Genomic DNA, 27,925 nt, shown 5'->3' with positions numbered 1-27,925 from the left:
GAAAAAGTTACAAAGTTTAATGTGTTTGAAATATTAAGATGGTCTTTTATGAGTTAGATGGTATTGACGAAAATACATTCAATAGTAGGCCCTTTGAAGTTTTTTGAAGTTTTATTAATGTTTGGTACAAAGTGGAACCTGTCGATATATGTGAAATTACAGATGTGAAAGATATTGAGAAAAGGCCACTGAGAGATTCGTCGATTTCCGCTGTTGACAAACTTCACTGAGTCGAAAACCAGATAAATTTCGACGTCAGATGCAGTTCCAATATGATTAATATGTTTAGTTAATATATTAGCAATTTGCATCAAAAGTCCTTTACTTTGTCAGGAATTTAGCATTGTGATGCAAAGTGATCATTTATGAAATGATGCAGACGACGTACGGATAAGTTGTTGCCAAGGCATTTTGCTCTTGACCTTTGACACGTAAATAAGATATAATGAAGCAGTCTGCTGCCACGTAAGTTTACACGGTGAAATTTCAATGTTTTATGTTTCTGTGTACCAAATTTGCCTAGCGCTCAAGTGCCAGGTTGTCGTTTAGAAAAGAGAGAGAAGTGACTTTATCTCTGAAATCTTTCTCGTCGAATAAGACGAAAAGGGATGGGAGGAGCTAACAGCGTAGAGGTTCCCGGTGGTGGTACCGAAGGTTATCACGTTCTAAGGGTAAGTTTTTAGACGTCGTGTACCTTTCCCACTTGTCTATGCCTGTACGATTGTGTGTTAGGGCAGCTTAGTCTAGCCTAAGCTGTACTTTATAATTAACGTATGAATCATCATATACTTCATAGCCCTAGCCTAAATTAGAATTACATGTTACCACTGGCACTAGTCTACTGGCAGTAGACCTATTTCCCCGTGGTATTCAGAATTTCGGTTACTGCAATGTCAAACTTCTTACCAAACCAGAATTCATTGGAGAGTTTCTTTACACAGCACATACACCACAGTACTGAATTTCTCTAGGCCTAGGTTAGTTAGGCCTACTTTGTTTAGCCTACTTTTTGGCTTTCAAAAACCGAGCACTAAACAGTAAGACTAAGTTGTTTTAGGCCCAGTTAACAGTACAGGAACAGTACGGATTTATGACATGAAATAAATGCAGGATTTTAATAAATATACTTCATGGCTATCATATTACTCATCTAGGCCTAGGCTAGCTAAGTTATGATAAAGCGTGAGACTAAGTTGAGAGAAGTTGTTGCTATACTAACCGAAATTTTAATGATTTTGAAAGCTTGTTTACCCTTATGAAAATGACGAAACTAATTGTATGATTGTGTACCAGGGATAATTCTTAAAGATTTTCTCAGGTTGCCCCTTGGACAACCAGGTCTTACCATTTGGTTGTCTCAGTTGACAGAGCAACCACTGAATGTTTGCCCAGTGTAAAGTGACATCTCATAATATTCCCCAGATTTGTGTACTGTGCAGGTTATATGTATGTGATATGGCTGAATTACAGTAAATGAGACAAAATTATGTCACATTTTGTTACTAGTCAGAAATCATTTTCTCCGTTTCATTTCAAGGTACAAGAGAACTCTCCTGGGCATAAGGCTGGATTGGAAGCATTTTTTGATTTTATTATTGCAATTGGCAATACACGCTTGGTAAGTAACACTTAAGTAGTTTAGTGATTGGAATATGTGCATCTTTCCAAGTTGATTAATTGATTTTTCTAAGAGAGTAAAGTATCTCTCAATAGCTCCCCTATTCTAAAAACAGAAATAACTTAAATGACCTTGCAGTCTCCTACTTCAACCTTGTTCATACAACTTAAATATTGATAATTGTTTGGCCATTGTCATCATAGGTGTCGTAGAATTCAATTAGTTATCAACTATTTAATATATGAAAAGTGACTGCCTAAGGTTGTTGCTAAAAGTACTATTACTTGGTAGTTTGGAAGTTTACAATTTTTGAAGTTCTTGAATTTTGGTTATTTATCAAATATTGAAAATACTAAGGATCTATATGTTTGACAACCATTCCCTTCAAGTATCAAATCAGTTATTCCATGACTTAAATCAGAAAAATCTAGTAGGTCTGTGGTATAACTTGAATGTCTGTACAAATGTAAATGTGTACAGCTGACTAAAAGTAAGTCCTGTTAATACTGTTGTCTTCTGATATATACTGTACATAAGGACAAAATTTGATACATACAGGTGTAAGTATTGAATTCTTTCAAGCTCTGTTATCAGACTGTTCAATGTTTTGTACAAAGTTTAAAGATTTCATAATACTGTGAGCCAGTAACAAATTGTAGTCAGTCAGCGTGCTATAATTTCTGTGCTGTAGATGGCAAACCAGTATACGTATTTCTTCTTGTCAGCAAGTTTAAATCAAGTACAGTAGTTGTTCATTTAAAATGAAAGAGGACGTAAGACTTAAACTTTCCCAAACTTGTGACAGCTGATTGCTGTTGATCAATTTATTTCAGAAGTAAATTTATTTAAACTTGCAATTTAAGAGGAATATAATCTAGTTTAAATCCTGAAACCTGACTAGATGTACTTTACTACTAGCTACTATGGAGATATACATTACGAGAAGAAGATGTGCAATTTATAGGAAATTTGGTGAAATACAATCCATTTTCCTGTAATTCACATGTTGTAGGCAATATTGAATGTTTTTTTTTATTTATTCCTTTTAACTTAGGAATTCCCATATATTTACTTTCAAGATGTCTCAGTATATATGTTGATAACTGATGAAGAGATTTTGCATTGTGGAGAGCCATTGAAGTAACATATTATTTTTTAAATGCTTTACTAACCATATTTTAGGACAGAGATGATGATACATTCAAGAGACTTCTGCGTGAGCACGAAGAGAGACCCTTGAAGATGTTGGTATACAGTAGTAAAACTCTTAAGACAAGAGAGATAACTATGACACCAAACAACAGATGGGGCGGTCAGGGTCTGCTCGGTGTCAGCATCAGATTCTGCTCCTTTGAAGGAGCCAATGAAAATGTTTGGCATGTATTGGTGAGTGCCGCTGTTGTATCATTTCACATATCGGTAGATTTATAATGGAATTTTGTTGTCATGTTAAAGAACCTTCATTTGACCAAGATACAGTTTAGAGCTTGTTTGTGTGATGTTAGCAGTGTTGAATTGTAAACATTTTAATTGGAAGGGTTCATTGTATAAGACAACATATCTATAAATCATCTTTGCTTTATTTTTGTGTTGTGTTATGATAAAATTATCCATTTTCTGAAACAGTTTATTGCTGATGAAGTGACTTGATCCAACATGATCAACATAACGTCATATGGTGCCAAAATTGCTTTGTTTGCAATGTTATCCTTAATATTCACATATGATTCAATTTAATTTTAGAAGCAACCAAATTTAGTTTGAATAGTACATAGGATATCGTATGTGAGGTCATATCCTTAAACCTTCTTGCCTTACTTTAAGTTTGATCTCAAACACAAATGACTCCAACTTTCATGTCATCAAACTTATAGAGCAAGTTGTTTTTTGGGTAAATGACATCATTTGTGCTTCACAGAGAGGTTGCTTGTCTGTGTTATCTTTTGGAAATAATTTATTGTCAATGTAGTATACAGTACTGACATATCTTTTTCTGTTTCTGTTTCTGACAGGATGTTCAACCAAATTCCCCTGCATCGTTGGCTGGGTTTAGATCAAATACGGATTACATCATTGGAGCTGAGTCTACTCTACATGATGTGAGTTCCATCTTCACATCGAGTCAGGCCTAGCAATTTTTAGACATTTGGTTAATATAGAAAATATCTACTTGCTAGAAGTAAAGTCCCACAGGCATTATCCTTGAATTTATTCAAAGCAAAACATGTGTCAATAGTTACTGGCCAAAAAATGCCAGTGTTTTTTTTTCTTACAGGCAAACAGCAAAATCCATAGGCAATTAGCCAGTAAACAGCCTGAATTTTTAAGACTGTTGATAGGACTGTTTATTAAAGCTACCAAGTCTGTAACGTACAGTTTGTCACACCAAGTATAGCAAATGACAACAGCCACTCCAGATGACATAAAATCAGCAAATGTCTCCAGAAGAGTGCAATGATATTTTCTATACAACCCATTACCATTGGAACATCATTTCAATAATCTCTGTTATTGAAGCTTTGTACACAGAATGTACTTTGTAAGAACAGCAAGCTAGGAGATGTTCATAGGTATTCGCTATAGAAATACTAACAGATAGATAAACTGCTAAAATGCTTATAATCAACCACACCATTGAGCTCATTATGTGGGTCAATTGCTGAAAGTGACTGTATCTCTCAAGAAACCAACAAAAGGACCCTCATTCTGTTATGGACAAGAAGGATTCATTTTAGTTTCTAAATTTTGCACATAACACTATGAAGGGTTATGAATCTTATAGTGAAAGCATAAAATGACAATAACTCTGAACAGCAGTGTAAGGAATAAACACATTTGTGCACTTGTTTAGCTGTAGCAACTTGTCTAATTTTGATTCCTTGCCGAAGGCAAAAAGAATCTATGCGATATTGCTTATAAACACCTTATCTCAAAACGAGTAACATGGTCAAGTCTCATGCCTAATATGTAGATGTCCCATATTGATTTTGGGGAAGGTCAAAGGTCATCTGGGGTCAAACTCTATAAGCCTGGTACACACAATATCTCAGGAAGGGTATCAAATTAACAAGTATCATATTTGGCATAAAATGTAGATACCTTATACCAAGTAGATGAACCCTCAAAAATGTTTCCTATGGGCAAAGAATCACAAAGCCTTTTTGCATTGTGGTTGCATAGCATTATAAATGCAAGTATCAGATAAACTTATTTCAAAACGGAAACTGAATATTCAATACATTCCAATAAATTTCATCTCATGTTTCTTCTTTTCTTGAAGTCGGAAGATTTATTCTCTCTCATCGAATCTCACGAGGACAGAGCCTTAAAGCTGTACATGTACAACACAGAAACAGATGGCTGTAGAGAAGTTACAATAACTCCTTCGAGGAACTGGGGTGGAGAAGGAACGTAAGTAGACAGGGATAAAAATAAAATTTGGATTAAAAAAAAAACTCTTGGATAAAGTTTAACTTTATAGCATTCCTTTTTATGCCATGTATTACATACATACCTAATTGGATAGCTCTCAATAAAGTTGTGTCAAGATGTGATCTTTTTGATGACTTTTGTGACTAAGTTATCTAAGTGACTGTTATCATCTGAGAATCATTGTGGTTGTTCACAGCATAATCTCAAATTAAATCTTTGTTGATTCACACAAATTTAATTTCAATGGAGTCTTGGTAGACTAAAGTCACAGATTTTGTTTCCATGGACCTTTACTATCTTCCCAATAATAGAATAATTTGGACTAACAGTTGGCATAGTTTGGCACATTCCATGCGAAATGTAGCTTTGATACAAAGGTGAACTACCACAGCAGATGAACTATTCTTTTTCACTTTACATAATTGTCTATTCATCCATCAGGATTGGCCTGTGGTAGACAGTACGGCACTCGTGTGAATATAAAAAATGTTCCACATTGCTAAGTATAAATGCTATATGGAATGACTTGCTAGAAATACCGTATGGAGAAGTTGACGACATTTCTGTCAACGAAACAGGGTAACTTACAGTACTATGATCGGTTGAATTGACATTTAACTTTTGTTTCTGCCTTCTAGGTTAGGGTGTGGCATTGGATATGGTTATCTGCACAGAATTCCCACACGTTCCTTCCCGGAGACACCTGTTGACCTCTCGCAGCACATGAAACTCGCTCCTGGGTCTGCAGCTCCTGCCTCCTCCTCCTCTGATCCCCAAGTCACCCTCACCACTACACCAGAAGGCTTCACAGAGGTAAGCAGTTTGTGCTTAATGATATGTACAGATAAAATCAATCTTGTCAGCAATGTAAAGCAGATGTGAACAAAACTGTTGGTTATCGAAATTAGTATGTATCAAGTGGAAAAACGATACCTTTAACCCATCCCTGAGTTGAATATCATCCTACTGCAGTACCACCATATGTGGGATTTTAGAATTGATCTTAAAGATTGTCAGGTTTGCCACAGAGAGGAACCTCTGATCCCCAAGTCACCCTCACCACTACACCAGAAGGCTTCACAGAGGTAAATAGTTTGTGCTGCATGATATGTACAGATAAAATAAATCTTGTCAGCAGTGAAAGGTAGATGTGCAAAAAAAAACTGTTGGTGATCAAAATTAGTATGTATCAAGTGCAAAACGATACCTTTAACCCATCCCTGCGTTGAATATCATCCTACTGCAGTACCACCGTATGTGGGATTTTAGAATTAATATTAAAGATTGTCAGGTTTGCCACAAAGAGGAACCTCTGATCCCCAAGTCACCCTCACCAATACACCAGAAGGCTTCACAGAGGTAAGCAGTTTGTGCTTAATGTTATGTACAGATAAAATAAATCTTGTCAGCAATAATAGGCAGATGTGAACAAAACTGTTGGTGATTGAAATTAGAATGTAACAAGTGGAATACGATACCTGCGTTGAATGTTATCCCACTGCAGTACCACAATATGTGGGATTTTAGAATTGATCTTAAAAGATTGTCAGGTTTGCTGCAAAAATATGCCAGATATCAAAAGAAAAGATGATTTGATACTTTAAATCTTTAACAAGCATTTCACCGTCACCCTCAAAGCCTTTGTCTGCAGTGAGATATTTCACCGTCGAATTAAACACTTCTTATACTCTGGGTAAAAATTTGGAGCGTCAAAAACTCCAAGATTGTACTTTTACAAAATTATTTGTAGTTTTTTCTAGCAGTTTATAGCATGCTAAACTTGTGTCCAATAATATTGACCTTGTATTCAGTGCCAATATTCTGACACTGTACCATACAAAGCACAGAGAAGATGCTGCATGACTAGAGAGGAATTGAAACACACCCTGTACTTTGTGAACTATCCTCTCCCTCCAGACTATAAAGAGGAGCAAAGAGAAGTGGCACTTTGTTGGAATCAAAACTATCAGTTTAACCTTGTTAGCACAAGTATTGTCAAAAACATTGTGAATACCATACAGATACACATATCCGAACTGTCAAAGAAATGTGGAAAAAAGTGTGTTGTATGTTTCTGAAACTTTGTGACATTTGTTTTGTATCACTGTATAGTCCCTTTAAAGTTGGAAATAATTTTACATCAATTTCATTTCAATACTTTAAGCGAAAGAAATGTATTGCATTCTTATGAAAACTGTTATTTCAATACCAGCAGTGTCATAACAGCTGTACCTGAACCTCACCATCATTAAACATATAAAAATCAGGGGCTAAAAGTTTTGATTTATCGATTTAAATTGTTAACCAATTAAAAAAGAAACCATTCATTGTTTTCACATACAATAATATTATTAACTCCTTAGAGCAACCAACAACCAAACAAAAAGGGGGGGGGGGGGGGGTGAGGGAGGGGTGGGGGTGTGAGGGAGGGGTGAGGTAGGGGTAGGGGTAGGGTATGAGGGAGGGGTGGGGTGAGGTAGGGGTAGGGTATGAGGGAGGGGTGGGGGAAGGGGGATGATGGGAAGAACACATATGCTCATGTAATATTGTCTTCAGTGAATACAATTTGCCGGTGTATGGACTATTCCTACGGCATGCACTTCTATAGAGCCATTAGCATCTTTGAGGTCATCTTCTCGGATTGAATTTTTCATCTCGAGACGCTCTTTTTCCGTTCTTCAAGGTTTCTTTGACATCAACGCCAAATACGTCAGCGGCAACAGGGTTAGAGACAGGGATGGCCGGTATCAGTTTAGCTCCTACCCCTGCATCTGTTCCTCCGCTCAACCCAGCAATGGCTGGAGCAACAACGACGATTCCCGTGATTTCACCCACACCCATCTCTACAAGTGCACAAGGAGCACCGGTAGTAACCAGTGCCTCAGGAGTTCCTGTTGTGTCGCCAGGTAGGTTGTTGGTTCTAGATAATTTATCAGAAATCTTTACATGGACGATAAACATATGCATAAAAATAATAGCTGGACACCTGGTATGGGAAGCTGTCTAGATTTGAAAAAAAAAACTTGATTGTGATCATTTGTATTCCATAGTATGGCATTTGCAATCTCTTCATCGGAAGTCTCAATTTATCCGGTTAGTTCTTAGGCCTCACTCACTGAATTGCCTTTTTAGGTGGAAGCAGCATTCACAAGACAGGGTAGTATAGTAGTATTGTCATAACCATTTGTGTGGTAGACTCTCATAACACTTGTAAAGGTACTGTTTTAACACTTGTAAAGTGTTCTCGTAACACTTGTAAAGTGTTAACAAAGTAACGTTGTAACACTTGTAAAGTGTTAACAAAGTACAGTTGTAACACTTGCAAAGTGTTGTCATGACACTTGTAAAGTGTTAACAAAGTACTGCCATCACACATTCGGTACATTTTCACTGATGTCGTTCTTTCTTTCTATTCCAACAAAGGTGTACTGCCTCCTGTCAACTTGAGCAACATTCCCGGGCTCCCTAATCTCAACATTACGCTGCCTCCGGTGTCCCTTCAGAATTTACCCCCTATAAACCCCTCAAGTATGACCACGAATGCCGCACCCCTCATCGCTCCCGTTTCTGCTCCGGCGCCTGTGAGCCTCCCCGGTGGATTCACAATACCCAGTCCTGCACCTCTACCAATTCTGCCAGCAGGCATCGCCTCGGGAGGTGCACCATCCCAAACACCTGTCTCTATGTCAGAATCATCATAAAATACAAAAATGACACTTTAAATAATGGGTCTACGTTGAGGCAAGTTAAAGAAAGTTGTTATAATACACAGGTTTAGTTTGTTCATTTGTTGGAGCATATCTTTCAAGTACAAAGAAGTGGTTTAATACATGTTCATTGGGATGTAGAGGCCTAAGTACAGCTACTGAAAATATAGCTGTGCTTTCAAGGCAATATATCTTACTATTCCTCAATAGAGAGGCAGGGGATGTTTCTTATGTGCAATCACTTGAATAAAAAGTAATTATAAATGGAAAGTAGCTCAAAAGAACATCAAAACATGCACAGGTCCTTGTACAGCTGTGTATCATCAATGGACACTACATGACACCGTCATTTCAGCTACAAGTTAAATCAATATATTCTGCCAATGGCAAGATTTAGGTGGTGTCACAATTTACTAAATCACAGAGATGATTGTGCAAACTGATTATCCCCCCACAATATAACAACCTTATTCCTTAGGTCTGTCTTAGAAATAATCATAACAGATAATAATTGACATAAATAATTAGAGATTTTGGAAACAAACAAATTACAACATGTGTGACTATTCCCCTCTTCACATGCCTAATTTATCTATCCTCCTTTCTCTTGCATTGACACAATTTTTGCATGTATTAAGATTTGTTGTTGTTTCTGTTTTGATATGGTAACTTTTGAGTCAAACAATGAGTTGATTCACCTGAGAGAGTGAAAAATATTTCTGAAAGAGGTTGGTATGAATGATAATGGCCTTCTAGGATGTGCGAAGGACAGCTTATGGGTAGGTATTATCTATCAGATCTAACAAATGGTTGTGCAATACCTTTCTACAGTAGTGTTTGCCCTGATCTGAGTATGTAGATCTGCATTTTGAAGTAGCCTGTTGCGCATAGTTGTGAGTTCTCTTTAAGATGTAACAGGGTTTTGCGAAAAATGCAGTAAAATCCTCTTGGCGGTACATATTAATAATCAGCTGTACATATGTTGGAAATTTGTCAATCTTAGTAATGGGGCAGCAGTTGAGGAAAAGAACAGCCTGTTGGGGTGGGGGAGGGGTGAGGGGCATGCATGTAATATGATAGTGATCATTTTGCATAGGCCTATACGGATAAGTAAAATGTACCTTTAGAGACCTTACCAAGTGTTGGTTTGTGCCAAATGCTGAGAAACTTAAAACTGTTGCGGCTTTAAACATAAAGGTACTTGGTCTGTGTACACAGAGCTGAAGCATTGAAATTATTGCATGGAGAAAGTGAGGTTTGTTAGACTTGTCCTCACTTCAGAATATTATAATAATATAACAAGTCTGTGAAACTTTAGGCAAGTATTGCATTTCATTACAGACAGGCAAGTATTGCATTGTTGGCATTTCAGAACATTATAAAGTTTCAGCTCGGGCTCATCATAGTAATGAGGTTTATATGATAGATGTGTCCTCTCTTGGTTATTTTATAATGACCTACCGGCAGTGATGGTATTGTTGCTTCAAACACATAAACCTCATTACATCGTAAGAGTGAGGTTTCGTTAGACTGGTCCTCACTTTGGTACAGTATATTATAAAACCTACAGCCACTGTCAGGCAGTCATTGTATTGTGGATGCTATAAAGTATAAAGGGTTATAAACATAGGAATCCTCAGACAGTAAGTTGTGGCATTGTGTAAGTGGCATTAAGTTATTTATGGGGCTATTTAGAATTCTAATGCATGGTGTAAGAAAATAATAGAAAACATTGTGTCATAACTCTACGTCTAAAGTTGAAAAATGTTATCAAACTGAAATTTCGAGCAACATTTATTGTCATAAAATTCTTTGATGAAAGTAAATAGAAGCAAATCTCCGTCTTTGAAACTTTTAATCCACAAATTCCTTCAAGAGGCACAATATCTTATCATGAGTGTATTAACCAAAAGGTACTCCGGTTCAATTCTCCACACGATGGTCGTCGAAGCAGGCGTTTTTGGAATTATGCGTCTTCAGCACATTGCGTGTTGGGTGTTGCAATAGACAGTTTGTACTTCAATAATTGACCATTTTGGGGAAAAAAGAAAAAGAGAAACATCATGAAATTTGCCTAGTTTTAAGATTATTTCAATGTGTATGTACACACCAAGGCCTAGCCTTCATGATACACATCTTTATAGTATCTCTTTCTTTCTCTCTCTTTAAGAGTAATGGAATTCAACAAAATAATGACCTGTTAGGCAACTTAGGTAAGGTATGGAACAACATGGTTCCCATCCAGATCTGCAACCATTTGTGTTTCCCCTCAACTATGATAAATTTCATATCAACTTATAATATATAACTGGCTAGTACCAATTATTAATGCAAACTACTTGTTCATTATTGTAGCTAGGAACATGTTGACACTGGACACATTCAGTAAAGGTTCATATTATAGGTAAATATTGAACTAATACATGTTACCCCCCCCCCCCCCTCCAAAAAATGATAATGCTGGGTTCAGAAAAGCTACCAACACTTCCTCTTGGTCTGATATTTTAAGGATGTTGTATTTGTTGAGATAAACATTAAACTTCAAGTTACACGCCTCTCCCTCCCCCTCCACAGTCACCCTGCCTCCTATGATGCCTAACATAAAACAATCAAAGACATTAATTTGTAATTATTTCTTTAGCATATTTAAAAAGAAAAAGTACCATTTAATCTTCCTTTGATTGAAACAGTTTGCTCTCCGTCCTGTTTGATGATCTTCTGGATAAAATGTACAGGAGTATCGTTACTCCTTTGGATGGAGACGTGATAAAAAAGAAGTGTAGTTTTCTTTTAACTTATTCTTTGTCTTTATTTGGATGGGCATCTAATATGGAAATTTAAAAATAAAATCAATAAAGGCAGTGATTTTTTCAAAGCATGCAATGAATGATGAATCTTGGTATTTGCATTTCATTTGACCCAATTAACTCCTATATATTTTCTTCCTTTCTCTTGCCCTTAGAAGTAGTCTTTGTACATTTTTGGATAAATTCATTTTATTTTTTTTTATTTTTCTCTTTCTGGGAAATAATAAAGTTAGTAACTGAAAAATATTACTTGTCAGGGTCTTATAACAAGCTTTTGTGTGTGTGTGTTTAAAGCTGGATAGAGTATACGGTAGTTATTTCGAAGCTATTGTTGATATATGTTGTAGGGGCTTTGAACCACTCCTAGACCCCCTTCCACCCCCCCCCCCAAGGTAGTCCCCCACCTGCAACACGAGAAAAAAGTAGCTTGTAAATATCAAGTTATTTGACAGAAATACTGCCAAATAAGTTTAACAGGAATATACACTAGGTTCGCAAGATCTTTCGCCAAAAAATAAAAATAAATTACGAAATTAATAAGTAAGGAAATAAATAAAAATAACCTACTTATGTGTGAGCTTGGCTATAACATTCATTCCTGCTGTTCTTTACCATCAAATCAGCTCTTCAGTACACAGCATTTATAATTGAACGGTCCAGATAGGTGAAAAAATTCTTAAAGATATGGCGCCGGCAACGGATTCCGAAATACGCCGGTAGCTGTAGGAAAGATTGTAGGGGACGGGAGAGGGGGGGGGGTGCCTGGTAAAAACTTCGAAAAACTTGGGGATGTGGAAGTTTGCCAATGATTACCTCAAAATTTCCACGGACAAAATGCATTATTACCTCAAAACTTCCACGGACAAAATGCATTATACGTACCGCTACAAATTTTAATAATAGTAATTTTCAATGTTTCAAAGGACACTTTGAAAAGAAAAACGAAAGGCACTGTTTCATTGACAAAACAATCATCTCCTTATTTATTCTTATTTATTTATTCTTTGCTTCTTATTTATTAAATGTGTTCAGTGGGTGTTTCACAAAAATGGCGGAGCCCCAGGTGTGTTAGTTTCCGTCGAATTGGTGGACAGCCTGTTGTCTTTGATGAACAATAACAAATTCAGCCGAGAGTCTGATAAATCTTTCAATTAATTGCTTCTAGTTTTGGTAAGGGTGACCTAGATCGACTGTCCACAAACTGCGAATTGCGGCTAAAAGTGGGTCAAAGTTTTCGCTGTCCCGGACAGATTAGTTATTCCACTCGTCGGAAAATTGATCTAAAGTTCTCGGATCTTGTCATAAAGTGTTTTTTTTTACCTTTAATGTCCATATCCCAAGCTAGCTTCCATGTAGTTCTGAACATTAATTCTGAGCAGTGGGGCCGGGGGGGGGGGTCTGGAAGGTCGCTGCTCAGTTCTCAGTCGTTACTCAGTCATCATGCCTTGTATTGGTCGTCATGGCCGGCGAAATTCAGTTGCGGACTGCCCGATTCAACATAAAGTGAATGATGGCATACCGTACAATTTAGCTAAATAGTGGTCACGAAATCTGGCAACTTAAAGGCATTGAAGACTCGCCCCAAACCGCGTGCGGCCATCTGAAAAAGTGACGTTTTGTTCGTGCTGCTACAAAATGCAGACAGTAATGAAACGTGATACCTTAATTGTTATCTTTAGCTGGACCTGAGATGCCCATCGCTGTACGGTTTGTATATTCTGTTTTTACCTCCGTGGTATACCAGTATATATACTGTGCTGTGGGTATTGACCGCAGCTGTATGTACTGACATGTACACTAGTGTCTAATTACCGACGGAAGCAAGCTGTGTGTGTATTTTCTGGGATCGATGGTGGTGTTTAACACTTCTGTTACACCTCATTTGAAACTAGGTCAAATTACCGGCATTAGACGTTTCTTTTTGCGCGAGTCTTCAGTGCTTCATAGTATATAACAACAGTTGAAGGAATTGAAATTTCATTGATTAAGGAAATTAGAAGTAGATGCTCATGTGGAAGGACGCCATATCTGGAAGGTAAAACTGACAAGTTCTACAGCTACAGGCCTACCACTATGGAACGCGAAAAAAGAAAACTTATTTCTTTGTCAAAACTAAATTTGTTGTTGTCTAAACTAAAATTGTTGCTGCTGTTTTACCATGCTGTTGTTCAATTTTACGTTGCCAATACACATAATTCTTTCTACTGGTTTCGAAAGATAGCGAGGGATAACTTGAACTTCCATTTTCTCAGCTCCTTGTTTAGGAATAAACTTATCCCGGGATTACTCCTGTCCAATATCGGTAGATCGACATAGTTTGAAATGTCTCCCGGTAATCATTACTGTAGGCCCTATATTTAACAAGATCGAGGCATATGGCCAAAACTCTGAGCAGTTTGGGTTAGTTTTGCAATAATTTCTCTATTTTTTTTTTAATGAAGTATTTACTTCTTCCCAGCACGGGGAATTCCAAAATATGAAAAAAAAAAGCATCCCGAGAGTTCTTAAAATGTAACAGTCACTGTATCTGAATCGTTACATTAGAATCCTTAATTTTAAGAAGTTAATTTTAAGACCTGAGATAATTCTTCAGTGAAGTTCAATCAAGAGTACATTTGTAGTCATAATACAAAGTCTGCAGTTGTAGGCTTGGTTACCATGATATCTACGTGTAATAATACCAGTTTAATTCGATATATATCATCTATTTAACTCTACATATAGCAATTTAAATTGGTGATAAGTAAAATAAATCGACAAAAGTCAATTTAAGCTGCTAGAAACTAGTATAAATCTAAGGAAATTTGTATATATACAAATTTCCCACCGATTTGAGACTGATGGCCCGCCATAGACATCTGCCGTTTTACTAGTTGCATGCTGCACACTGCACACATACACGTTGCCCGCTGAGCTCGAAACAGACTACAGAGTTCAAAATGCTGGTTTTATTTGAATCACCAGCGGGATACGCTGTTTTCAAGGTATGTTTACTGGATAAAATACCATTGGTGATCATTTTTAAGCTTATTTTGGTTCATTCAGTTTGAATTGTGTTAAAAGTATAAGCTAACAATGTAAAGCAATATTACCCTGTAGGCCCATGCCTCCTTGCGAAACGTGGTCTGTAAACACACACATGTACAGTACAAGCCTAGCCTAGGACCAGCATTACAGTATTGGACGCTCGTGCTTAACCTTCACAGACACGTGCCAGCCTAACGTTAGGTTTACGTATACTTAGCGTAATAGGCTATGCTAACGTTAGTACACACGTTATGATTTTCATTTTCTTAAAGGTTGATGACAGGATATGGAAGTTGCTTTGTAAATATTTTTTAGGAGAACTTTTTAAATATCAATAAAGAGTGAAGCTGTAGAATAATGTTAAAACAGCCTCCACAATTTTCTGTGAAGTGTGGAAATGATTATTCGAGCATGCAGTTATCAGGGACTAGGGTCCGGGGGTGGGGGCCCAGCTTATGTTAAGACAACCATCTTTGACTTTTGGCAGAGCTGTTTTTCGAAGACTAACCCTCCAAAACAGCTCAAAAATCCAGTGCAATGATAGCAGATTTCATAGGCGTATAACGTAAATGGGACAACTTAATAATTAATAGCTGTTAAAACTGCGGTACAATTATAGAATACAGGGCCATTCATTAACTCTTCCCAGCATCCGGATGCGCGGATGCGCGGTGAGCCTGTACATGTCCGTATAATTACACGTATGACGCCCTCTAAAATTCCATCACGTATTTCATTTTGACTCCGCATCCGCGCATCCACCGGAGTAATTATAGAATACAGGGCCACTCGATGATACTATCTGAGCATCCGGATGCGCGGATGCTTAGTCTCACCCCAGTACGTATGTGAGTATAAAATGTCAAAGTCCCAGTTCTTTCTTTTTGAGTGGATGCGCGGATGCGTGGATGCGGAGTGTCCTTTCCTAGTACTTCTGTGGTGGAATTTTAGAGGGCGTCACACATGTACGGATGCCTTTTAAGAACGACACACTATTGATGTGGAATATCTTCGTACATACGGGACTTTCAGTATTGGAAATACGTGATGGTATATGTCGAAACTTTTCGAAAATTGTAAGTCCATTCCTAGTACTCCCGGGGTGGATGCGCGGATGCGCGGATGCGGAGTCAAAATGAAATACGTGATGGTGTATCGTATATGGGGAAACTTTCGAAAATTATCTAAGTCCTTTCCTAGTACTCCCGGGGTGGATGCGCGGATGCGCGGATGCGGAGTCAAAATGAAATACGTGATGGAATCTTAGAGGGCGTCAAACGTGTACGGACATGTACAGACACACCGCGCATCCGCGCATCCGGATGCTGGGAAGAGTTAATGAATGGCCCTGTATTCTATAATTGTACCCATCCACCTCGTGAGTACTAGGAAAGGACTTAAATAATTTTCGAAAGTTTCCCCATATACCATCAAGTATTTCCAATACTGAAAGTCCCGTATGTATGAAGATATTCCACATCAATAGTGTGTCGTTCTTAAAAGGCATCCGTACATGTGCGACGCCTACTAAAATTCCGGAAGTACTAGGAAAGGACTTAGGAAATTTTTGACTCCGCATCCACGCATCCGCGCATCCACTCAAAAAAGAAAGAACTGGGACTTTGACATTTTTACTTACATACGTACTGGGGTGAGACTGAGCATCCGCGCATCCGGATGCTCAGATAGAATCCTCGAGTGGCCCTGTATTCTATAATTACTCCAAAACTGCTACACAAAGTTCAAAAATGTGAATGGACAACAAGTATAACCAGCTAGCATCTCATTTATACACTGTTGACATGTCATTATTGACATTCTTTTCATTCTAGCTTCTTGATGAAAAGAAACTTGCAAAGGTTGAAGACCTTTATGAAAACTTCAGTACTCCAGAAGCTGCCAGCCAAGTGTAAGTTTGTAACAATGTTTTAGTTTAGTTTAGTAGGAAAAAGGATCCGAAGAGACAATCAAGTCCTCATCAAGGAACCTATGGCCCGAGAGAAAAAAAACGGAAGACACAAAAACTTAGACCCGATTACAGTGCCTAAAGTCAAATATTTTGACACTTTTAAGTTGACCCAACTCCACAAGACAATGGTTTTGTATCCTTAATTTTGATATTCCTGCTCTATGGAATAGATTCTATAGGCATATGTAATAGAAAGGTAGTGGGATGTTTAGTTGCTGAGAAATGAGACGTCAAACATGAAGAAAATGCCAGGGTGGGGACAAATTGCGGAATTTCAAAGTGTGATAAATTGGCCAATTGTGAAGCAATGCAACTGAAATTTTCAAAATATGCTTATTTCATAGTGTTCCAATCATTCAATTAATTTGGGAATTTTTAAAAGATGTGGAACTACAACATACTCCAAAATTTGGTGATTTGATATGGAATGACCCTTACAGTATATATATTATGGAACATGTTTTATTACCATTTACAGAGTGAAATTAAAGCAGTTTGAAAAGTTTGAAGACACAACAGAAGCATTGGCAGGTTGGTTCAACGTCCTTGTATGTATTTATTGCACTAGATGACTGCCTGTCCTTAACAGTAATATTGTTTCATATTCATTTATAATATGCAAATGAGCTGCTATGCATATTTACATTTGTGTAGCACTGCACTATTTGGAAGAGCATGTATGTCTCAGTTGTGAATACTAACAACTACAGTAGTATCAAACTATTTTTCTTTTTAGAAAAAAATTGTGTGATATACCATTGATCAGTTCAGCAATCAGATCAAAATAAACACACAAAAAAGTTTACATGAAACTTGATAATTGTCTAAAATTGATCGTCAGTGATGAACCTTGGGTAATACTGAGAGCCTATCAGAGGCCTTCGGTGATGAACTACCTTTATTGTCACATTTCTGAGACCATCAACAATTGACATGTCCATATCCTGCAGGGAATTGTCAATGGGAGGTGTACTACTTGATGTGTTGTAAAGCTCCATATGCTCTTTAAAAGTGGAAAGTTCAAAGCGAGGGATAAGAGGGATAGGGAAGGTGTGGGGCCGAGGGAGGTGATAGTCCATAAGCTAGTGTCAATGGGACATAAGTGATGTGTTTAACATGTGGACCATTTCACAAAATTTCCAACTTTGTACTTTTTTCCAGCTGCGACAGCATTGATTGAAGGTAAAATGGGCAAAGGTTTGAAGAAAGTTCTGAAGAAGATCGTTGCGAAAGATGCACACGCTGAATTGGCAGTTGCAGATGCAAGACTTGGTAATGTTATCAAGGTATGTGTGGGAAATGACTCATATAAAAGGTGTTGTTTTCCATAGCGCTTTGTGTAATTTTTAGACACATTTTTCAGACTGTCTTCCATAGATCGAATGGCAGGTGTGTCTAGTTTGTTTCTCAATGACCTTTTGTCATAATTATCTACATCTATATATTCTCACATTCAGAAAGTGTTCTTTGCTGTGATGTAATTTATTAATCTGTCAATCCACTGAGTTACAGTGATGACAACTTATACTATACTGAGCAAATGAACCATCATTTTAGGAATGGAAAGATTGAAAAACCTGTTTGGGCTTAAGACAGTTGTTGGCAGACTGAAATGTGGCATTCATAGGGGGAAAGGGTTTAACAGAAACTGGCTTGTGTTAGCCAAACATAATGTGGTGTCGGTGGCTTATCAACACTACCTTGCCCAACTCAAACAGGCACCAACTGTTCTCTAGAAAGCTCTTGCATTCTGCACGAGGAAGATAGCAAATGAAAAGATTAAGAAGATGTTTGCATCACCATGCGTTTATGATTCTGTACACCATCTCCCAATTATCCACAACCAAGGTCGCAAATATCATATCTGAAATGGTCTTGTTTGTGAAGGTCATACACAAAGAACAAGCATTCTTTTGTTAATGGAAATGCAATTTTCTTGTGGATGTAACCTTTGATATATATGTCTAACTGGGATAATAGGGTGTCCCCACCTCTTCCTCCTCCCCCCCCCCCACACACAGAAACCCTCCTCTTCCCCACACACAGAGAAACCATTCTCTAGTAAAATATTGCTCCATGCAATAGGAAGATGTGTAAGATGATGTCACAATTGTATCACTATGAATTTGATATTGTATCCCATCACCTAATTATCCATGTGATATATGTATGATACACGAATGAAAGGCATTCTTTTGTTCATACAAAGGCATTTTCTTTTGTGTCCTTTTTGTCTCAAGTGGGATATTAAGTTGATACCATGATATCCCATGTCAATATCCATAGAATTTCTCTGTTGAATAATTATGATTATTTTGTATATTTGTCAACAGGACAAACTGAACCTACAATGTGTCCATAATTCAGCGATACAGGAGCTGATGAGGGGCATCAGGGCACAATTTGAAAGTTTGGCCCCTGGTATTCCGAGTAAAGAATTGACCGCTATGACGCTTGGCCTGGCTCACAGGTAAAAGGAGCATTATTTTCTCCTTTAACTGTCAAATGCTAAATTGTGTTTTACTGTTAAATATTTCTTGATAACTTGATTTTCGATAAATTCTTCAGTTGTTGATCAGAATGTGTCAGAAAAGTTGACCGAAAAGAAGTGATCATAATATCATGATTATGGGATGGTCTCCCAGTAGGTTCTGGTAGAGGGAATGGTCAGTGGATCTTGCAATGGGGGTTGATTAAGAGTGTGGGTACAAAACCTATACATTACACAACTGGTTGATCACTCTCAAATAAACAAAACAGTTCATTGATTTTCTGCTGATTTATTCTCTCGTCTCAATTGAATGATGAATCGATGATGATAGTAAAACTAATGTTTGAATCAAGTGATGAATTATACAGCTGTAAATTGAATAAAAAATGTGATGAGATCCTTCAAGTTCTGAGTAGAATGCTTATTCAGATCTCAGCAAAGTCTCTGTGGCATACAAATCCACCCAGGAGTCAATGAGATGTCAGTGATGGGACATATTGTATTCGAACTGTTGTTGACAAGTAGAATGACAACAAACACTCAAAAATATTAATAGTTAGTAGCCCCTTGCTCCAAAGAGCCAATCATAAATGCAGCCAAGAAATCTCCAAATAAGCAAATACCAGGCACGAGACTCTTCCGCGGAAACGCGGATTTCCGATTTTTTTTTTTTTCATTTTCGCTTTTTTTCTTGTAATTCGCGTTTTTTATTATTTTTTGGATTTAATTTTTTTTTTTTTTTTTTTTTGCCGAACATGCTGGATTGGAAGGGAAGGAACACCGAATTTGACCAGTGGTGGAATCAAGTAGCACAAAGCAAGCAAAAAAGCCTTTTTTTGGTTCAAAAAAGCTAATGGATAAATTATACAAGCAGAAATTCCACACTTTCTTTGGCGAGTTACGTGATGTGGTAGATTCCATCTAGAGTCCACCGTTTTGCATCAAAGCCCTCCTTACCTGACAAAAAATTTCTAAAGGGGAGGGGGACACCCTTAAACCCCTCCCCCAGGACGGCGATCGATAAATTTCAGATTTTTTTTCCCCGGCTCAGTCTCATCCCTGAAATACCTACAGTGTGTGTCGTCTTGAAATGAACACATGTGGCTAAAATGTTCTAGAAGGACTAAATGTAGGTCATTAAAAATAATTTTGCAAGTTTGCATTTATAGTTTAATGAACAGAACACGTCTGTACCCATAAGGGTTGTGACATTGACTGAAGGCTGTTACTATTTATTCAATATTGAAATATGTAATGTGCAAGTCCTGTCTATCTGTTATTTAATTTATGGAAAAAATGATAAAATTTTTAGTAAAGATGTTGGAACTCTGCCGTAGTAGTTCCGAGTAGCGAGTGTTTTGAGATCCGTGCTTTAGCATTCCTGGTAATGCAAACAAATTGTGGAAGTGTGGTTGGTAACCACGAGAGGCTGCCTTGGGTTAATCAATGTTTGTTGGATGTTGTCTTTGCAATGATGTTACTGTAATTATAATCTGTCAATCCACTGACGTAAACCTTGATGAGACTATCTAAAAACTGAGCAAAGACTGGATGCCTAACAAACTTTATTGTCAGCATACAAATTGTACATGTAAATAAAAAATGTCAGGAAAATACTTGACAGTCTATATTGCAGCAGTAGGCGTCAACTAGATGTTATATAGGAGGATGAACATGTTAGTTAATTTGAAATGTTAACTTTAAGCCTGAGATGTCAGCTACATTTCATTGCTTGTGTAGAAAGTTTTGAAGTTTTCACCAGTTGTTTTCCATCTTTTCACAGTCTTTCTCGGTATAAGTTGAAGTTTTCCCCCGACAAAGTAGACACCATGATCGTGCAGGCCATTTGTAAGTATATTAAATTGCGTGTGTGTGTGGTGATCAATGCATAACACGTCAGGAAGAATTAATACATCTGGATTAATTTTAGAATGAAAGAAAGTAAATAAGAGGCATTATTTTTTTTTTTTACTTCATGTCAAGTGGAGCAACTCAAGAGTGGCACCAACTTGGTGAACTTCTTGCTTCTTGATCCATAAGGAGCTTTTGTATGTTCAAGAACTGATGGGAAAGTTAACCACTACTACGATGAAACCTTGTTTTTTTCAAGAAAATGATGTTTGTTGCTAAGCAAAAGGAAAGTTTTTCATGATATAATTGCATACGACTGAACACTTTTTAAATATGATCTATAGTCCATGATGGGAAAAATGTGGTGGGTGGGGCGGGGGGATGCCTGAGCAGGTTACATCGTGTTCCTCCGAACGAAAGGTTTTGAGATGTTACATTGTCGTTTCCGATTGGTCTTTGCAATGATGTTAATTATAATCTGTCAATCCACTGACATTAATCTTGATGAGATTTATTTAATGAAACTGAGCAAAGATAAACAACAATCTGGCATAATATTCTTCACAAGAGTTAACATGGTCCTTCATGTAGGAATTCTATAGAGCAACTCTCAGGATTTAGTTGTAAATACCTGTTTTCAGCACTGTTAGCAATATCAGTTGGGAGTTAACTAGGTTAGGGACTCCCAAAGACAACTATAGATTGATGAAAGTAAGTAAATATGTTGGGGTTGGGGGGGGTGGGTAGGGAAGCCATGACTGACCCTATGGCATATATGATGGGGATCACTGGTTCACTTAGAATGCATCTCCTTTAACCAAGTTTGTCTGTTAGTTGGGGATTTCTTTCCTTTGATCCTTCAAAATAATTATCTGGAGTCATTGGGACTGCTCCCAAAAATCATCAAGGGAAGAATCTTGCAAATTTTGAAAATGTGAAAAGGAAATTAAAATTTTTAAATTTTTAAATTTATTTGCACCCTCAGCTCTTCTTGATGACTTGGACAAAGAATTGAACAATTACATCATGAGATGCAGAGAGTGGTATGGCTGGCACTTCCCAGAGATGGGAAAGATTGTTCAGGACAATTTAGCTTTTGCTAAAACTGTGAAACTTCTTGGTAAGATAACCATTGTATTTCAAAGCGAAAAATTTGCACAAAGGGGGGGGGGGGGGGGAGTGTACAATGACTGGATAGATTTGTATGTCGGTAAATGAAGACAAGAATTTGATTGCCCAAAATATAGCTTGTGTGCAAATATTTTTCCAGTTCATATTGTCCATTAGTTGCAGGCTTTCTAGAATAGGTTCTTTGGTATATTTTAAATATATAAATGTTGGTTTTTAGGTGGTTTTATTTCTTTTTGGATGATGACACATTTTCCAGCATCCGACTGTTTTAACACATACTAGGGAGATGACAGCGACTTCTTCATCAGCCAAAGCATTGCATCTGCAAAATTTGTTTTTGGAAAAGGTGTTTCCAAAACATCCACAAGAACTTCACATTTCATAGATCACTGCAGCTCTTTTAAGTCAAAATTAAGTCAAAAAATATATATTTGTCAAGTAGACAGCCCAAAAGTTCTGTACTGCTTCTGTTTGCTAATTTGACAAAATTAGATGTTTGCTTAACTTTTGACAGGCGACAAGACCAACTCCGCCACCATGGACTTCTCATCCATCCTCACAGAAGACTTGGAGGAACAGGTTAAAGCAGCTGCAGAAATCTCCATGGGAACGGAAGTCTCCACAGAGGACATTGAAAACATCACCTATCTGTGCGACCAGGTTAGACAAATTTTAAGCTGTAATATTTTTTAAGTTGTATAATTTTATGCGATTCTGTGAAGTGCTGCTTTGAGATCATTCTTTTGATGTAAAGCGCTATATAAGAATAAATATTATTATTATTAAATGATGTTGCGGCCTTTACTATCGATGGTTGGTATAAGAGTGTTGAGTTAATTTCGACAATATGAATGGCATATTGGTATACGTACATAATCGGGGGTGGAGGAGGGGTGAAGAAGTGAAACTTTGAAGAGCAGCCTCATAACAGAGGCAAGGAGTAATTAAAAACAAAAAAGAAAATAGAAATAATGATCATTTTGAAGTAAATAATGAGGTTGAAGTTTGTGTTTATACTGGCAAGCTGTTACATGAATTAAAGTTATCATGTTCAAAACTGATATCATTGAGGAGATGAACAGAAGACTTCTGAGCCCATTAGTTTTGCGACATGGACCGAACGTTGTTTGAATTTATTAAGTATTGAAAAATATAATGTGCAAGCCCCTTATATCTGTTAGTTAATTTATGGAAAAAATTATAAAATTTGTCAGTTAAGATGTTGGAACTCTGGCAATAGCTTTTGGTCATTGTTTGAGTAGTCTTATGAGTAGCAAGTGTTCTGAGATCTGAGCTTTAGCATTCCTCGTCATGCTAACAAATCGTTGAAGTGTGGTTGGTAACCACAAGAGGCTGCCTTGGGTTAATCAATGTTTGTTGGATGTTGTCTTTGCAATGATGTTAATTATAATCTGTCAATCCACTGATGTAAACCTTGATGAGACTTACTAAAAACTGAGCAAGACAAGACATATCCTAAACATCTTTACAAGTTGTAAACATTGGTATCCTGGGAGTAATTTCTCATTGGTTGCTGCTTACTTTTAGCTCAGTTTAGTTCGCCAAGAGTTAGCATGTCAAATGTTTGTGGAACAGTGATATCAATTCGTCTCGTTGGATGAAGTATTTATGAGGTAGATGTGGCCATTTTTCTATACCCTGGGTTACGCTAGTTCATGCACTCATCTCACAGATGACTGTGCCCAAGCATCTGACTCCATAAAATGCTGAGAGAGATGGAAGCCCTTCCTCAAAAGCTATTGGCGTGCATATAACTTTATATTTTTAAGTTGATACTTTCATGCACTGTTTCGGAGAGGACTTACTGTACTCAATTCTTCTTTTCTTTTCCCTGAAGGTTATTGAAATGACTGAGTACAGAACACAGCTCTACGACTACCTCAAAAACAGGATGCAGGCGATAGGACCAAACTTAACTGCTCTGGTAGGGGAGCTTGTAGGTGCCAGACTCATTGCACATGCAGGTAAATCTCTTTTAAGTGAAGTGTAGTTAGTTCAAAAGTCTAAGAAAACTTGTGAAAAGTTGTATATGAGTTAACCAATGATATTCTATAGATTGGTAGTTAAATCTGTTTATGCATTCAGAAAATGGTACATGAATATTCATGAACCATATTTTCTAGGCATAGTGGTAGTGTGTGGATGAGCAAACACAAATGGCATGGTTGTCTTTGTTCAGTGACTGGCTAATATTTATGATCAAAATGCAATTTTGCACAGCAGATGTTGAGAAAGAAAGAAGAGCAGAAAGTAAGAAAATGTTGTTAATATTTCAAGAGCAACTCTTTTCATAACTCTCTGTTGTTGTTGCAGTCTTTTAGTATTTAACAAAACTGCCATTATTATTCAAATTTTAACTCTCCCAATCTAGGCTCACTGATGAACTTGGCCAAGCATCCTGCTTCAACAGTACAAATCCTCGGGGCAGAGAAGGCCCTCTTCAGGGCCCTTAAGGCTCGCAAGGACACCCCAAAATACGGTCTGATCTACCACGCATCCCTGGTTGGCCAGTCAAACGCTAAGAACAAGGGAAAGGTATGTTTATAAAGATCTTTTTTATTTGTCAGTCATTCCACGGGTGAGAGTAAACGTGTACCACTGAAACAGCCAATTTATGGTGTCATTAATATACAGTGTACCATGCGGTTCTCTATTACTTATCTACAAGGACCCGTAAACATTGGTTGGAACAGAGGGCCAGGTAGAACATCTCACTACACAGAGATTGAGCAATGTGAAGGACGGGCCTGAAAAGTGATGAAGCCTATGGATGGGCAGTGAGGATGTGCATGCCCTAAAAAGTGCAAGATTGTGGACAAATTTTGTTTTGCAGGCCAGGTTGAAATCTTACCTGGCCAGAAATTTTAAAGTGGGGGACATTGCTTTTGGAGCATTACTAGAGTAATCCTTGTGCTCAGTACCTCATGACTTTGTGAGAATACCAAGGTGTTTAAAAGGAATATTGTCTTGCAAGGCATTCCCATAAGTAATTTTTTTTGTTAGAAAATGTTGGTCATGCCACTTACCAACTATCACAGTGTTTTACATATTATTATGATAAATAATTATAATAATAATAAAAAAAACAAGCAAGTGAACCGGTTTCATTGTATCAAGAATGTATTAAGTCAGGCGAAGTATAATACACTTTAAAAAAAAATTATTGTAAAAAGGGATGTGCCCATGACCTGTGATCCTTGAGCTGTCAATGATGTGAACCGGACTGTATTAACCATGACAGTGTCCTTTACATTTTGTCACTACCACTGAGACAGCTATTTATATCCATTACCCCACCCTCACCTGTGATGAATAGGCCTGTGTCAATTAACATTTTCCAGGAAACTTAGAACTTATCTCAAAACGTTATCTTCAGTCTATTAAAATCAGACAATGAATGATGAAGATAACTATAGGTTTGAAAAATGAAGCAAAAATTTTGGGTGCATAAAATAGTTTGGGTGCAGGATTAAATGGTAACTAACTTAATAGCAAGGAGCAACCAAACGGTTTTAATCATGAAGATTTCTTGTTAGCGCGAGTGGTATCTGATTATTTGTGAAAATAAGTTGTAAACAACTTCCTTTTGATATAACTTCACCATGAGTTAATTTGGAATATTTCCTTAAAATTCTCCACAATCTGATCGATATCTTAGATCGCCAGGATGTTAGCTGCGAAGTGCTCCTTGGCTGTGAGGTACGATGCCCTTGGAGAGGATGGTAGTGCTGAGGTAGGCCTGGAGGCCCGAGCAAAGCTAGAGGCAAGGCTGAGACAGCTGGAAGAGTCAGGGGTGAGTGCCACTTGAAGTTAACAAAAAATGCAGTTCATCAAATCACTGGAAATGTGCACATTTATTTGGAAGAAGTATTACCTTCCTTTGGGATAAGTTATAAGTAAACTAGTAAATGAAAGTAAAAAAAATAAAAAAACAGTTGCCATAAAGATGTCACTCACTGGTGGATATTTTAAGGAAAATTCCAATGATTTATCTCTTTTGAGATGAGAAATGCAATCCAGTATAATTTTGACATTTGCAGTGCAAAAGATTACACATAGCATAGTGATGTACTCAACTAATACCACTAGACTATCTGATTTTGAAAGCTCTAGCTGGTAGGTGTAAGTTTTGGTAGTTTCCTCTACTTGTTTTGATTCAACACCAAAACTTGAGCAAAAGAGAGAGATAAAGAGCAACATTTTAGGACTTCAAACCTGAACGGTCTCGAACCGTTCAGGTCGAACCGTTCAAGTTTATTTGTGACTTGTCTTTTGCTCTCAAGATTTTACCACTAGTTCTTGGATATGTTATTGTCAGTCCTAGATGTTTCTTCTTTCTTTTGTTGACCCCAGGTCACATACTATCTCTATTTATTTGTTTTGAAATTTAGTTAATTGGCTAGAAATGGGAAAAAAAAGGGAAAAGAAAAGCTAACATGCATTTCATTTTGTCTCCCTTTAGTCGAGAGCGATCAGTGGCACAGGAAAAGGTCGAGCCAAGTTTGACAAGTACCGTAATAAGAGTGAGGTGATCCAGTACGATGCCTCAATGGATTCCACACTCCCCTCCGGTGGTAAGAAGAGAAAGTTTAACGACGATGACGAAGGAGCAGCTCCCAAAAAGATTAAGACAGCAGAGGAAGAGGGTCCAGATGAAGCCACGATAAAGGCAGAAGAGGAGAGTGGAATGGCAGAGGAGGAGACCAAACAAGAACCAACGACAGTAAGTTTGCCGTGAATACTCAACGAATAGACGTCGCGTTTTGAATAGAATTTATTCCGAGGTGGAAATCATCCTGCCTTGAATAAAGATTGAGATGATTGTTTAAAGTTCTAAGATTTATTTGTTAGTCTAAATAGAATTCAATTAACTCATTTTCTTGTGAAATTGTCTTGCACTGGAAAGCATTTTCAAGCAAAGATACAACTAGATGTCTGTACACAAGTCTACAATATGTCAGCGATTCAACAAAAGAGATTTAGACCTTGAATGTATCGCACACTGTTAGAAGCAAGAAACAAGCCAGTGTTTGATTTGAAATTTGAAGAGCAAAACTTGTGTATGTTATGACCAGCTGGCTCTGCAAGCTAGCTGTAAGTTGTTTGTTCGAAAATGAGGTACGAAAGCACCTAAGTTTCTGATAAGGCTGCCAATATGTACATGTTTTTAGCCTTTGGCAATTACTAGATCTCTGGTATCTTACACGTTGTAAAGGTCTGGTTATTTTAGTTTCATAAAGTTGGTATGATGACAGAGATCTTAGCCAGTATTACTCACCAAGTGTCTCCTATTTTGTCTTCCAACAGCCGAGCTCAGAGAAGAAGAAGAAAAAGAAAAAGAAGAAGGAAAAACAAGAGGAGGAAGCATAAGACGACAGATGCAGCTTGGTTTTTAAATATTTTTTAAAGCCTCGTACAGCAGCCATAAATCCAAAGACTGTTTTGGACGAGTCGCTCTTATCCGCCACCCAAGAGACATTTTACGATATCCTAGGAGGAGGAGGAGGGTGTCCTTTCTATCGATATCGATGTCAAGTAGGGCACTTGACAGGATGATGGATGCAAGATCATTTTAAAATTTATAGACAATGTGCTCCATTTTACTGCCCATTGTTGCTTGGCTCAGCTGTAAGACTGTTTTGGGCACCTTGTACCAATGCTGATGAATAACGACATCTTTTTAAGGTACAGGATGGTTTATGCAACAAGTAGCAATGCTCTTGGATGTCTTGTCTGTGTGATGGATTAGGCAAGCTGAGATGACCAGTGCCAATGGTGGGGACTAAGCTGTCCGGCTCAGCTAGAAAATGGGCATTAGATGACCGGTAGCAAATGCTGATGAATATGTTGGCTGTCCCAGCTTAGATGCAG

The 27,925-nt window shown here is 37.5% G+C and overlaps 2 protein-coding genes across 3 annotated transcripts; both read left to right on the top strand.

The window, feature by feature from the left end:
- Positions 1-426: 426 nt before the first annotated feature.
- On the top strand, positions 427-11,606 carry LOC139964983 (Golgi reassembly-stacking protein 2-like). Of its 2 annotated transcripts, XM_071967106.1 has the most exons (9): positions 427-671; positions 1,538-1,618; positions 2,801-3,004; positions 3,631-3,717; positions 4,899-5,029; positions 5,689-5,817; positions 6,087-6,135; positions 7,734-7,956; positions 8,474-11,606. In XM_071967106.1, the coding sequence occupies exons 1-9, from the start codon at positions 609-611 to the stop codon at positions 8,749-8,751; spliced, it is 1,245 nt and encodes a 414-aa protein (XP_071823207.1). In that variant the 5' UTR covers positions 427-608; the 3' UTR covers positions 8,752-11,606. The 2 variants fall into 2 exon arrangements, with proteins under 2 accessions (XP_071823207.1, XP_071823208.1); XM_071967107.1 differs by lacking the exon at positions 6,087-6,135 and having other exon boundaries at positions 428-671; positions 5,689-5,863.
- Positions 11,607-14,390: 2,784 nt separating this feature from the next.
- Positions 14,391-27,475, top strand: LOC139964557 (nucleolar protein 58-like). Its single transcript, XM_071966232.1, has 13 exons — positions 14,391-14,548; positions 16,424-16,500; positions 17,039-17,091; positions 17,722-17,846; positions 18,894-19,030; positions 20,835-20,899; positions 21,888-22,022; positions 22,548-22,693; positions 23,892-24,018; positions 24,426-24,589; positions 25,713-25,847; positions 26,517-26,777; positions 27,362-27,475. Exons 1-13 carry the CDS (start codon positions 14,504-14,506, stop codon positions 27,422-27,424), a joined length of 1,533 nt encoding a protein of 510 aa, XP_071822333.1. The 5' UTR covers positions 14,391-14,503; the 3' UTR covers positions 27,425-27,475.
- Positions 27,476-27,925: the final 450 nt, after the last annotated feature.

Source organism: Apostichopus japonicus, chromosome 23 (assembly GCF_037975245.1).
Source record: "Apostichopus japonicus isolate 1M-3 chromosome 23, ASM3797524v1, whole genome shotgun sequence".
Taxonomy (NCBI): domain Eukaryota; kingdom Metazoa; phylum Echinodermata; class Holothuroidea; order Aspidochirotida; family Stichopodidae; genus Apostichopus; species Apostichopus japonicus.
Note: the sequence above shows the minus strand (reverse complement) of the source record. Positions and strands in the feature narration are given on the sequence as shown.

Bases quoted from the DNA above. Each gene is read 5' to 3' on its own strand.
- LOC139964557 (XM_071966232.1), top strand. From the start codon at position 14,504: ATGCTGGTTTTATTTGAATCACCAGCGGGATACGCTGTTTTCAAG. The intron at 16,501-17,038 runs GTAAGTTTGTAA...TACCATTTACAG, and splicing joins CCAGAAGCTGCCAGCCAAGT to AGTGAAATTAAAGCAGTTTG. The intron at 26,778-27,361 runs GTAAGTTTGCCG...GTCTTCCAACAG, and splicing joins CCAAACAAGAACCAACGACA to CCGAGCTCAGAGAAGAAGAA.
- LOC139964983 (XM_071967106.1), top strand. From the start codon at position 609: ATGGGAGGAGCTAACAGCGTAGAGGTTCCCGGTGGTGGTACCGAAGGT. The intron at 3,718-4,898 runs GTGAGTTCCATC...CTTTTCTTGAAG, and splicing joins CTGAGTCTACTCTACATGAT to TCGGAAGATTTATTCTCTCT. The intron at 6,136-7,733 runs GTAAATAGTTTG...CCGTTCTTCAAG, and splicing joins CACCAGAAGGCTTCACAGAG to GTTTCTTTGACATCAACGCC.